Here is a 12,664-nt window from a genome sequence, read left to right as displayed (position 1 = left end):
AATCCTTGTATTTAAAGTTAAGATACAATAATCATTGCCATAAATGAAATTTTTAGAGCAATTAATTAGAGCATGCCCTCATATCGAAATTGAAAATTTTATTCTCACAAACAATTGTCTAGCAATTAATTAGAGTCATTTGATAAATGATTCTTCCAGACAATTTTAAGTATGAACATGAGCAACAAGATATTCAATTGTTATTTGGTTCATATACAATAATTATTAAAGACTTGAAATATAAACTCAACAACATCATCAAGATAAGTTATTTAAATTGCATAATCAGAAAATTGTGTTCTTAAATCTTACTATTTGAGCAAGAAATGTCACAAATATCATATTAATAGACTAGCCTTGAATACTATCCATCTTATCATCACATCAAGATAGATTTCAGAGAGTGTTCCAGCCCTCTATAATCGAGTGACGGTGGAATGACCATTTTGGTAGAATCTGGTGCTTTTGAGTAAAAAATAGTAAATGAAATAAAATTGTTGGCAGTGAAACAAGACAGGAACATGCAAATGATATCTGCAGCAATATCTAATCACTGATCTATGGCACTGAGGAAGAAGGAACAGAGGTAATGTGTCCTGTCTGATATGGGATTAGGGGATCCGTTATCTGAGGCGCATGAGGAACAGTTCCCTTGGCTGCCAGCATCTCTCTGTAAGATGCCCAAGTTACTAAATAAAGCCCAGCTATAATGAGAACTCCTCCCAAAATGCTGCAATCACAATGCACGGAGATATCTTAGAACAAAGGCTAACAACGAACAACTAGAAGATGGACCGGAAAGGAAAAAATCATATGCACTCAGCAAGTGGAACATTTCATAGTTTCGCATGAACCAATCTCCAAAAGAAAGTAAATCAGAAAGAAAACATGGCAAATTTCCAGCAGGAGAGTTTCACATTACCCTCATGTATTTTTGGATCTCATTGTGACAAAACAAGTATAAACCAAAGATATGAGAACATAGACGGATATAAATGTTTTGTTTTTTTCGGAGCATGATATACATTCAGAATAAATCAGAGCACTAACCTTCCCAGATAAATAGCGCTCCCAAGAAAAATACTAGACAAAATTGCTGATGCAGCAGGTTGAAGTGGATTGTATAAAGCAACTAAAGAAGGGCCAAGAACCTTATTGCACCATGTCATAAGTCCGTAGTTCAGTGCTGATGCAACAATTCCCTGAAAGACATTAACCATTATGACGAAACTATTTCATTTCATCCCAACTAAAAAGTGTGTCCATCTACATACTTACCATATGGGATGAGATGTTATAGACAGATGAATGAGAATCCACTACGAAACATTCAGAAGCTAATTTAAAACACGATGCATTGATGATCGCAAATTAAAATAGCAACTTAGTGGAAGGAAGTATGAACAGTATTGACCCTGTTCTTCAAAGTTCAAGGGCAAATCTGGATCATTTTGCATAGTTCAAGAGAAAATTTGATCACTCCACTTGTAAAAAAGGACCAAGTTATAGGGATATTTCTTGGCTATCATACCATGTTAAATTATTTGACCACCTCGTGAAAAAAGTTAAGTTGTTGGGAGAGAGCACCGTATACTTAATTATGATTTTAACAACAGTAATTAACCTGATCAATCTCAAGCTCTGGAATAAGGCTGTCCTACTCGAGAGCTTCTGGGATTCGACACACAAACAAGATGTTATGTGGATGAAGTGGATTCATATGCTTTACATAAAGGGTCAGAAAAATTGATGATATGTTAAGAAAACCATTGAAACAAGTGTTGTGAATCACAGTCAACTCCACAATTTGAACAGGAAGAGTCTTATCAGACAAGTGTATCTGCACCTGCTAGGGGACAATATAAGTGTCTTGAAAATGTTTCATGTTCAGGAATGAAGCAAGAGCTAAGTCTATCTTCACTATGTGGCTTAATTTCCAAGGTAGGCTGCTCACAAAGGATAGATTGATCAATTGAAACATGGTGTGTGTTTTGTCAAGCAACCTAAAGACGAGATCATCTCTATGTGCTGTCCCTTCGCCAAGAGTCTATGGGATAGACTTTAAGATGGCTCCATAGAGCACCTTGTAGGCCAAGAGACTGGACTGATCATATGCACTGAGCAATTATGCAGGCCAAAGGGAGATCTCACAAAGCTCCTGTTTTCAAACTGGTATATGCAGAATATGTACATCCTGTCTAGTAGGAGAGAAACCAAAGAGTACTTGAAGATAAGTGTCGATCAATGAAAAGCATTGCCAGGGAGATTGCCTTCACTTGTAATATTCGAGCTTCAACTCCCATACAACAACTACTGCATCAGTGTCATTTCTAGCACTATCGCTAGTGTATTTGCTTTTCTTAGTAGTTGAGTTACCTGTTATCTAAAAGGAACTAGAGACCCTCCCTAGGAGGTGAGTCAAGTTTGCTTTTCTTCAGTAACAGAGGTGTTTTTGTTGTTTTTTTGCTCTTAGATAGCCAATGTGTTAATTGGCTGTGGTCTTGTAAAATCAATACTTTGGTGATGAATAAAATATTTACTTACCAAAAAAAAAAAAGCAAATTATACATGGTATCACATTTTTTGAATTTTTGTATATCGTCTCAGATTTCTTTTTGGCATAATACATAAATGTGCCCTTTAATTTGACCTCATTTCACATTTATGCCCTCCATCTTTGGATGTGCACAAGTAAGCACTTAAACTTGTAATAAAGTTGATCAGGTAGACACATGGATCCTATGTGGCATAATACACGTAGGACATCACGTAGGATGCAAATTGCCATGTAGGAAGCCACGTAGGACGTGTGTGTTTATTTACTCAACTTTATACAAGATTAAGTGTCTACTTGTGCACACTCAAAGTTGGAAGGCGTAAATGTGAGTTGAAGCCAAGTTAAAGGGCATATTTATGTATTATGCCTTTCTTTTTTATGTGAGGTAAATCATTTTGAGACTTGATCAAAGATAAATAAAATCTCATTTCATTCATCAGCGAAAAATGAAGATCAGGCTTAAGAGAATCTTACAGCATAGAACACAGCAACAACTTCAGATGGTGTCAAATACCAGTTTGTTGATCCATCAGTCGCAAAGAATGACGTCCCTATCATTAATAGAACGCCAAAAGAGTAAGAATATGCTGTCAATGATATGCTTGCTGGGTATTTTTCTAAAACTGGAGCCTGCAAAAAAATTCTTAACTCACTCAACTCTGCAGACATTTCATAATAATATACACACATACACTGACATACTCAAGGATTTTCCAGACAATGCTCAAGCTAGCCCAAGATCTGAAGTGTCACAGATATTTCTGAATAAACTGTTTGTACCAATCCTGACTGGAGGTCATGCAACCAGCCAAAGCCAGATTGTTTCTATGGATTATTTCACAAAATATTCAGTATACTTTTTGGCCTATTGGGTATAGATTATTTCACAAAAAAAATCAGTCTTTTAATACATCGATTCTGTTGACTAGAATTGGTATATGTTATCTCCTGTGAAAACCCAACAGTATATAGCTATTGTTCAGTTAAGTCATCTTTCTTAACCAATTATCAAATGATCACTAATTTATATAATCTGGATTACTTGACGAAATCAAAACTTAACATGCTTAAGATTAAGTGAAAGGTGTCCAGTATAGTGGCAAGATGAGCATATTGATCTCTTTCAGATGAATAGCAATTGATAGATCAAAGTTCACAAGAGCAGAAACCAAATAGGAGAGAATATCATGAAACTGAACGTAATAACTTTTAATAAGGAAAGTGTTAAGGGCTTTTTTTTTCTTTTTTGAAATGGTAACATGTAAGGTAAAGGGAATTATATTTTCCACACATTTGCTCTTTTTTATTTGGGTCAAAAGGTATTTTCATTCATAAACATTTGGACTTATACATGGGGCATACCATAAGATAAAGATTCTACAAAATATAATTCTCTACAAACTCCGCCCAATCATCTATACAAGAAGGTACTTTCTGTTTCCACCAAAAGAAAATAAAGGAGACTCGATTCTACTCCTTCAAAATCTCTTCTATTTCTCTCTCTCCAAACTACCCACATCAACAAAAGAGGAACCATGTTCCAAGTCCTTCATCTTCTCCTCCTTCTCCCATTCTTCCACCTGAACACCAACTCTTTCACAGTTCTTGGCATTACAGGTGAAAAACCACTTAAACATTTGCCACCATAGTTTCATGGTAATTCCACAATGAAGAAGCAGATGGTCCACATCCTCACCCTCCTCCTTGCACATGTAACACCAACTGATTCAGACAACTCTCCACTCTCTAAGAGTTTCTGCTGTCAAAATCATCCCTCTAGTAGCTAGCCAAGAGAAAATGCACACTACCTCGGCACACTTGGAACCCATACTGCATCACGTGGGAAATCATTCTCCTCCCTGACTACAAGTTTCTCATAAAAAGACTTCACAGAGAACACTCCATTGTTAACTAAGCCCTACCACCAAACATAGGGAATATCCACTGGATTAGTTTGCCTATGGAGTAAGTCTATCAATCTTTGAAACTCACTCACTTCCCAATCTTGAAAACCTCTTCTAAATCTCAAATCCCAAAAAATTCTCTCCACCTAGTGTCCTCCCTAATATGTCAGACTGTCAAGTCTCTTTGGCAAGAAATTCTGTACAAACTTTGGAATTTGTCTTTCAATAATACGTTTCCACTCCATTTATGTTTCCATAAGTAAACTCTCCTCCTATCTCAGACCTTGAGTGAGATATTTTCCACAAAATAATCCCATCCCTTCATGATATTCCTCCACAAACCACAACCGAAAGGCAAAACAATATCTCTAGTTTTCCAAACCCCTCCGTAATCCCATATTTGTCCACTATCACCCCCTTCCAATCTTGTAATTCCACCCCAAACCTCCATATTTTTGCCCAATAACGCTTTATTAAATACTTTTAGTTCTTTAATTCCAAGTCCTCCCAAGTTTTTAGAAGATGTGACAGTCTCCCACCGCACTTACTTCATCTATTAACACAAACTTGGTGGTAAGAGTGAAGTTCAATAATAAATCCAGTACGATTCTTTAGTTTTCATACTGCTGAACCTTGGGGTCAGCTAAATGAATCTCCACCAGCCATGTTCCCCATTTAAGCTCTTCTAAGTCTAACACAGGTAAACTAAGTAACATACAATTTGGAGAGTGTTACATATATTTTTGAAGAAAATATAACTAGTCTTCAAAAATTAAACACTGATCAAACTACTATATCCAAACCTTGTTGGAAGAAGAGTTCACTCCACAAGTTTGTGAGTGAACTGAAGACACTTGCAGTCGAACTAGTACACCTATCTACCTATTTCCATTCAAGAACTAGACTATCTGAAGACTTTGGAAAGAAAATTCTGACTTAACTATGTAAAAGGCCCCAAATAAACATCCTTATGTTCTGTTTACTCCTAACTCACTCCACAAGCTAACAAATCATTTCTGTGCAGTGGTTGCAACTTCTACTCTGAACTAAATCTAAGACAGCGAGCCCCTTGGAACAATTAAATATGTCTGTACATTATATAAGAGTATGAACAACGAGATTTCCCTCTATTGGTCTAGACTATAAATCCTGCCTAATTGTGCTATTTTACTATGTACTTCCTATTGGAAGGCCATCTAGATATAGAGGTTTCATTTCATTTTAGGACATACGAGCTGTTCATGTAAGCAAACAGTGATACTAAAAGGCAATTCAAATTTAAGCAACATCTTCTACATCTTCACCCCCAACAAAAGAAGAAAATAGAAAAAGAAAGAAAGAAACCCACTAGACTATAGTTGAGATTCTACAAGTGAAAACCAGTCAACAATCAAGATGAATCAACAAACCATTACCAGCCTTTCCTAAGAACCAGTGAGTGAAAAATAAATCCCCAGACAAGAAGACAAGAAAGAAAATGATGGAAGGAGTATTGGACTTAATTAAGTTACATCTAATAATTTTTACAAGGTAAGTTACATCTGTATTTTACATAGCAATAGTTCATTAAACTTTTTATCAGGTTTTAATCAGTTGTATAAATTCACTCAATGCCAATTTCACAATTTCAAAGGACCCCTGCAAATGCTAGTGCATCACAGGCCACTCACCCAAAACATGCCAAAATCACCTTCGTGAGCATATTATTAGAGGAGGTCCATTGTGAAAGGACCTATATACAAGGAAGATTGGTCGAACTATTTAAAGGATGACTAGATACATATATAATTTATATATGTGCATAGCCTTTCAGTATAATCATTGAGAACTGTCTGCTATTTATTCCAATCAAGTCGATCTGAATTAACGATTGAAATGATTATCTAGTTACCTGAAGAGCCAAGTATGCTGCCATGCATATACAGTTCCCTATTAAGCATAAGACGCCGAGGTGCCACTTATCAAGTCCAAACTCCAGAAAACTAGACATTAGCCATCCAGCAGGTTCTGGTTGACCCTTAGAACTTATCTCAATTTGTGCTGTGAAGTTTGATGTGCCACCTCCAAACATCGCTGGACCGCGGAATAAAGCCATTAAAATTGCCCCAGAAACACAAACAATGGTACCTCCAACTTTTGCCTGACCTTCCACAGTAAAGAATTTCGCAGTTTCTGTACTGCATAAATAACACACATGAATTACACAATATGAATGATGTTGAGAAGGTCAATAACTGAGCCGGATAAGTTATGTGACAATACTAGAAATGCACAATGGACTGGCCCATGTTCCTTCCTGTGATGATGGAAGACTTCTGAGTTCTGATGACTTAAGAAGCAGGGAACATGGACTACTTCACAGACAACAGTTTTTCTAAAAGCCTGTGCCTTGTATTTCCATTAATTGTTCTTGATATCAAGAGATTCTCATGGATCACCTGCTTTCATGTCAACTAAATTAAGGCATAAAAGTTTCTTCAAATCATAGATGTACGTCTCATTTCCACTAAAATATGTGTTACCACAGTTGAACAACACCCTGTACTCTATCATTGATCATAAAATTACTTTTTAAATGGTGCACTATTAAAATAAATGTGACACCCTAGCTTAGGATAAGAGTCCCTCATGGGCAAAACACAGAAAATATGTTGAGTATATAAGCAAGCAGTCCTTACACCCTAGTGACACGTTTTAAAGCCGTGAGGGTCTAGGACCAAAGCGGACAATATCACTAGGGGATTGGGCCGTTACAATAAATAAAGGAGCACCTAAGTTGTTTTTGGCAAACAAAGACACCTGTTCACCTCAAATGTTTCCAAAACAGCACCACAGAAACCAATATTCTACACTTAATGTAGTTTCTAAAATATCTCTTATATATATTCTACAACAAATGCTATACGATATTTTATACTAAATGTAGTATTTATAATATCTCTTACATATTCTCGTCCATGATCTGTCCATCATGCTAATACTTGTGACTGCTCCAATTTAAAGCACAAAACAACTTTGTAATTAAGAAAACAACATTTGACACTTGATAGAAGACTATGATTTTATAAAGCTCACAAATTTAAGCAGCACAAGGCTCACTCAACACCCAGGACATGCAAGAGATGGGAGTGATGGAAATAAATACAAAATCAAGAGATGAAGGGGGTTGTCTGTATACTGACCCCAAAAGTACAGCAAGTATGAACGTGAAGACTGGTATTGCAGGTTGCAAAGCAGCAGCATAAGTCGGATTTGTGTTGCCAAGACCAACAAGGAACAAGAGTTGGTTACCGTAAATACTGTCTCAGTACCAAGGGCGAAAACAGACATTTTCAGGAATAAGCTTTTATCAAGTAGAACAAAGCAAATTCAAACTAACATGCCTAGGACATCAAAACTTACCCAGTCAATCCTAAAATGAAGAATGACAGTAGAAGCTGTTTATTCAGAGGAACCCTCAACCTCCTATACATAAAGAAACATAAAACATACATTTGTGAGTGATACTCATATAATTCCAAATATTGTAACTAACTTTTCGAAAGAACTTATTGAAAACAATATGCAACATATTATAAGAACCTCAGCTTGCATAATATACCACTTACCAATGCTAGTGCTTTTTTTAACAGGAACCAGGTCAATGATAATGCTTTTCTTTAACAAACTCAAATCTTACACATCATCATGAACCCAGATCACACATCATCATTAGAAAGCTAGACATGTTAGAATAACTATATCAAGGTTTTACACTCAAATCTTTTTTTTTTCCTAAAACTGGTAATGTGGTTTGAGTCAAATCTCAAAATCAAAAGAGTAGCCAAAAAAATCATTTATAGTCTTTGCTTCAGTTATTCTGGTTTCTGGACTACCAAATAGTCAATAAAATAAATATTTTATTCAAGCAACTACTCATAAAATAATTAGGATCTGCTATATGAACCTCTGTCCACCGCGCTCTAATCGAGCCCATTCCATTTTAATACTGGAAAATAAATTGATTTTTAAAAGAATTAACGATTCTCTAAAGCTAAAGGTTTTCTGAATCTCCTGCCTATTCTTGTACGGACAGTGACATACAATATTTAATTAAATTAAAAGCATTCTTATCAAACATACATCTTAATAAACATGTAACAACAATAAATAACCTCAATCTCAACTAGTTGGTATAGCGTAAATGGATTCTATTGGATATTTTGTAATATGTAGAGGTCTTAAATTGATCAGACGAACATGGCTAATATGAAAAGTCATTTCTTAACTTCTATAAATATAAGGACTCTCTTGAAGTAGCCTAAGAAAAATCTGCAGGTATATACAAGGTCGTTGTTGTATCTTGGAGGGAAATGCTTGTATTTTCCCCAATATATATACGGGCAATATCTCTTTAAGGAAAGTGATTCTTCACGCCTCAAAACCATCTTCTTCTTCAATTATATTTCCTAATTTTTCTAACAGATTATGTACTTTCATTGTGTTCTATTCTTAGTTAAATCCACATTGGCTCCAAGAAATTGTAAGTTTTTTAAGGCAATTTACATCCATGTGATAGGTCTATATTATGCACTTTTAAAACATTCAACTACTATACTTCGAGTGTTGCATCAACTAGTATGTTCCGAGGTCTATGATCAAGAAACCCTTCTCTCAAAATCTGTTACTTGTAAACTTTGTCTACTGTGATTATTTTTAATCTTTTCCAACTTATACGATCACGTATCTATCTCAACATCTATATTTCTACTACATTCGTCATTGATATGCTAATCTTTAGAAATCCAACAATTACTCTCATAAAACACTGTTGATCTCACAACTATTCTAAGGAACTTGTCTTTCACTTGGTATAGCCCTTTGCCCCTTTCCTATCGCATAACACAGTTGTAACACTCCTCAATTTTTTTATTTTTTTTTTTGAGAATGGTAAAGTTGTATTCATCAGCAATGAGGGTATGCTGGCAACCAAACAAAAAAAAATAATTCAAAGGCCAAGTAGTCATGATTACAAAGAGCCTAGGAAATCTACTAACTGATCTACTTCATATATACCCTCTTCTTTACACCAAAAATATAGAGTATTAATGCAGTTTTCTTTAACTTATTGGGTTTGTAATATTCTTAAAGCACCTATTGTTTCTTTCCTTCCAAATTGACCACCATATGCAAGATGGGTTAGTAATATTCTTAAAGCACCTATTCTGCATTGTGTAACACTCCTCAATTTCTACCCCCCGTATTTCAATTTTATGTATTACATCTTCATCCATCATGTCATTCTCTTTAGAACTGAACCTTCTTATGTGAACTGTCAACATTTAGACACCATCATGCCATTGAATCTTACTTCACTATATTATCAGAATATGCAATTGAGTGTGAAAGTTAGTTAAGATCTAGAAGTTAGTTATCCATGTCAGCAGGGTTGTTACTGACAGTTTCAAAGTAGTTAGAATTAGGGTGTGTTTGGTATGAAGGAAAACATTTTCCGGAAAATGTTTTCCAATTTTCTCATGTTTGGTTGGGTTAAATGTTTTCCAAATCAAACTCATTTTCCTAAAATTTAAGGAAAATGACTTCCCTTCAAAACTTAAGGAAAACATTTTCCAAAACTCTCTTTCAACTTCCAATTTTAAAAAAAAATTGTTGAAAAAATCAATTTATTTGGTCCCTACACTCAAACCAGCCCTCCCAAGCACCCCAAAAAAAATAAAAAAAATTAAAGTTTGTTTTTAAATTCAATATTTTTACCCCACCCTCACCCCCTACCACCACCCCTCCCAAAANCCCCCCAAAAAAAAAATTTAAGTTTGTTTTTAAAAAATATTTTTAACTTTAAAATTTCAATTTTTCACCCCTACCCTCGACCTCCCCACCCACGCCCTACCAGCCCCCCATCCCCAAAAAAAATTTTAAGTTTGTTTTTAAAAAAAAATTTTAACTTCAAAATTTCAATTTTTCACCCCTACATAGTTAGAATTAGTTACGTAGTTGTCTATAAAACAGTGAGATGTACAGATGAAACTCATCTATATACACTATAAGTTTTGTACCAAAATTATACAATCTTATTCATTTGTAGAGATACAAATATATACGTAGAGAAAAGAAAACAAACTAGTAATCACAGAATCAAGGGATGATTTTATTTGATCTAATTTTTAAACTATTTAATAGCATATTAGAATTTGGTTGTTTGAATGTACTTTTTCCTCTTTCGTAAACAGCCTCTCTAACTCAGAGAGGAAATAGCAAGACTTGCACACACTCTACCCTTCTCAGACCCTACTTTGTGGGATTTCACTGAGTTAGTTGTTTTTGTTGTTGAATGTATACTTGTACTAAAGAACACAAAATATAACTTAAATATGGTTATTCTATTTATAAAGATTAATTTTTTAGGGTAAATTTGTAAAAAGAAAAAATATATTGAAAGTCAAAGAAGTAAAAAACAAGATTTTGGGTGTTTTTGAAAATTTCAAATACAACTTAACCATGTAGATTAGCAATAAAAGAAGACTACATTAGTTGGATTGCAGATTTAAGACAAACAACGAAAAAAGGGGATATATATATAAAGAGATAAAAGAACTAACTTTTCACGGAAATAGGCAATTGAGGCAAGAATAGATATAGCAAGAAGGTCTCTATACAAACAGAAGACAATTTCATTCATGCCCACTTTGAGAGCCACTGTGGTAATCACATGGTAAACACCATTGAAAAGCTGCACCAAAACCATTGCACCATGGGCTTTCCATACCTCACCTCCATTTCCTTCTGCCATTTTTGTTAATTTCTTCCACTCCTCACCCACCCCTATATATATAGTACACTGTACACCAAGTTTAATGAGGGGTAGGTGGTTTTCTGGGTCTTTAGTTTGAAGCAGGACCACTTATATTTGAAAATTTTTCTGCTGATTTGATTATAATTGCTACTAATTGTGGATGAAAAAAGTGTGAGTAGTTGGAGGGATCAGAAACCTCACATTGTTCTACTGCTCTTCTTGCATTGAAAAATTGCATCTTTCTGAACTTGGTAAAGGTGCAAATTTAGTTGATGTGGTTTGTTCTTTTCTTTTCTTATTCTGGTAAGAAAATTCTACTAGTTATAATCATTATTTATTTATATTTCATAGTATAATATACTAATAGTATCTTTTTTTAATTTGATTTTGTTTCATATTTATGTCCTTCAATTTTAAGTGTGCATAACAACAGAGGCGAAATCAAGACTAAATGTTTGCGGGTTCTAAATTTCCTTTTAAAAAAAGAGAGGGGGTTCAGAGCTACAACTTTAGCATGAAAATCATTTTCATGGTCTCTTCTTTACCACTGAACCATCAATCAATTTTGTTAGGGGTTAACAAGTTAATATACATATATATCATTTAATTTTTAATACAAATACAGGGTCTACGAAAAAGTTATTGAATTCGTCTGAACTCCTACCTAGTTCCGCCTATGCACTTAAACTTGTATAAAACTGAACAAGTAAATACATAAATCATACGTAGGACACCACATAAGACACAAATTGTCACATAGAATGTGTATGTCTATTTATTCAATTTTATATAAATTTAAATATTAACTTATGCACATTCAAAATTAAAAGGGCATAATTATAAGTTAAAGGCCAAACTAAAGAGCATATTCATATGTTATGTCTTTTATTATAATAGACTTAAACAGTTAATACCGGGTGACATGTAATGGTTCTTATATAACCAATTTAATTAAAATATCCACCAATTCAATCCATTTATACCACTTTGTTTTTAATATATTCTTTTGATTCCACTTATATTGTACCTTTCGATAGAGTAATTAATTTTGACAGAATGTGTCGCTATTCGAAATTTCTTGTCTTTAATTTTACGATTCTTTCCATTGGTAGGTGGGATTATTATACAATTCATATGTGGTCCTCTTATTCGTTTGTGTAGTAGATTTCGTTAAAGGTGCTTATTTTGTGTATGTCTGATAATACTCCCTCCGTTTCATTTTATATGTCATTCATTTATATAAATAATTGAATCACAATACTTGTCATTTTATAAAATTTATGCATAAATTACTATATTTTGCCTATTATATCCTTGATATAATAGTTAATTAATCTTGTCATTTATTAATAAAGTTGACTTAAGAAAATATTAAATAAGAGTAGAAGGATAAAGTTACACCATTTCTTA

The 12,664-nt window shown here is 34.2% G+C and overlaps 1 protein-coding gene across 2 annotated transcripts; it reads right to left on the bottom strand.

The window, feature by feature from the left end:
* Positions 1-454: 454 nt before the first annotated feature.
* On the bottom strand, positions 455-11,470 carry LOC125841613 (WAT1-related protein At4g19185-like). 2 transcript variants are annotated; one of them, XM_049520778.1, is made up of 7 exons: positions 11,061-11,470; positions 7,864-7,926; positions 7,644-7,760; positions 6,353-6,638; positions 3,032-3,187; positions 1,051-1,202; positions 477-730 (listed from the first exon to the last, which is right to left on the bottom strand). In XM_049520778.1, the coding sequence occupies exons 1-7, from the start codon at positions 11,249-11,251 to the stop codon at positions 559-561; spliced, it is 1,137 nt and encodes a 378-aa protein (XP_049376735.1). In that variant the 5' UTR covers positions 11,252-11,470; the 3' UTR covers positions 477-558. The 2 variants fall into 2 exon arrangements, with proteins under 2 accessions (XP_049376736.1, XP_049376735.1); XM_049520779.1 differs by lacking the exon at positions 11,061-11,470 and having other exon boundaries at positions 455-730; positions 6,353-6,633; positions 7,864-7,932.
* Between the last annotated feature and the right edge of the window lie 1,194 nt (positions 11,471-12,664).

Source organism: Solanum stenotomum, chromosome 10 (assembly GCF_019186545.1).
Source record: "Solanum stenotomum isolate F172 chromosome 10, ASM1918654v1, whole genome shotgun sequence".
NCBI classification, from domain to species: Eukaryota; Viridiplantae; Streptophyta; class Magnoliopsida; order Solanales; family Solanaceae; genus Solanum; species Solanum stenotomum.
Note: the sequence above shows the minus strand (reverse complement) of the source record. Positions and strands in the feature narration are given on the sequence as shown.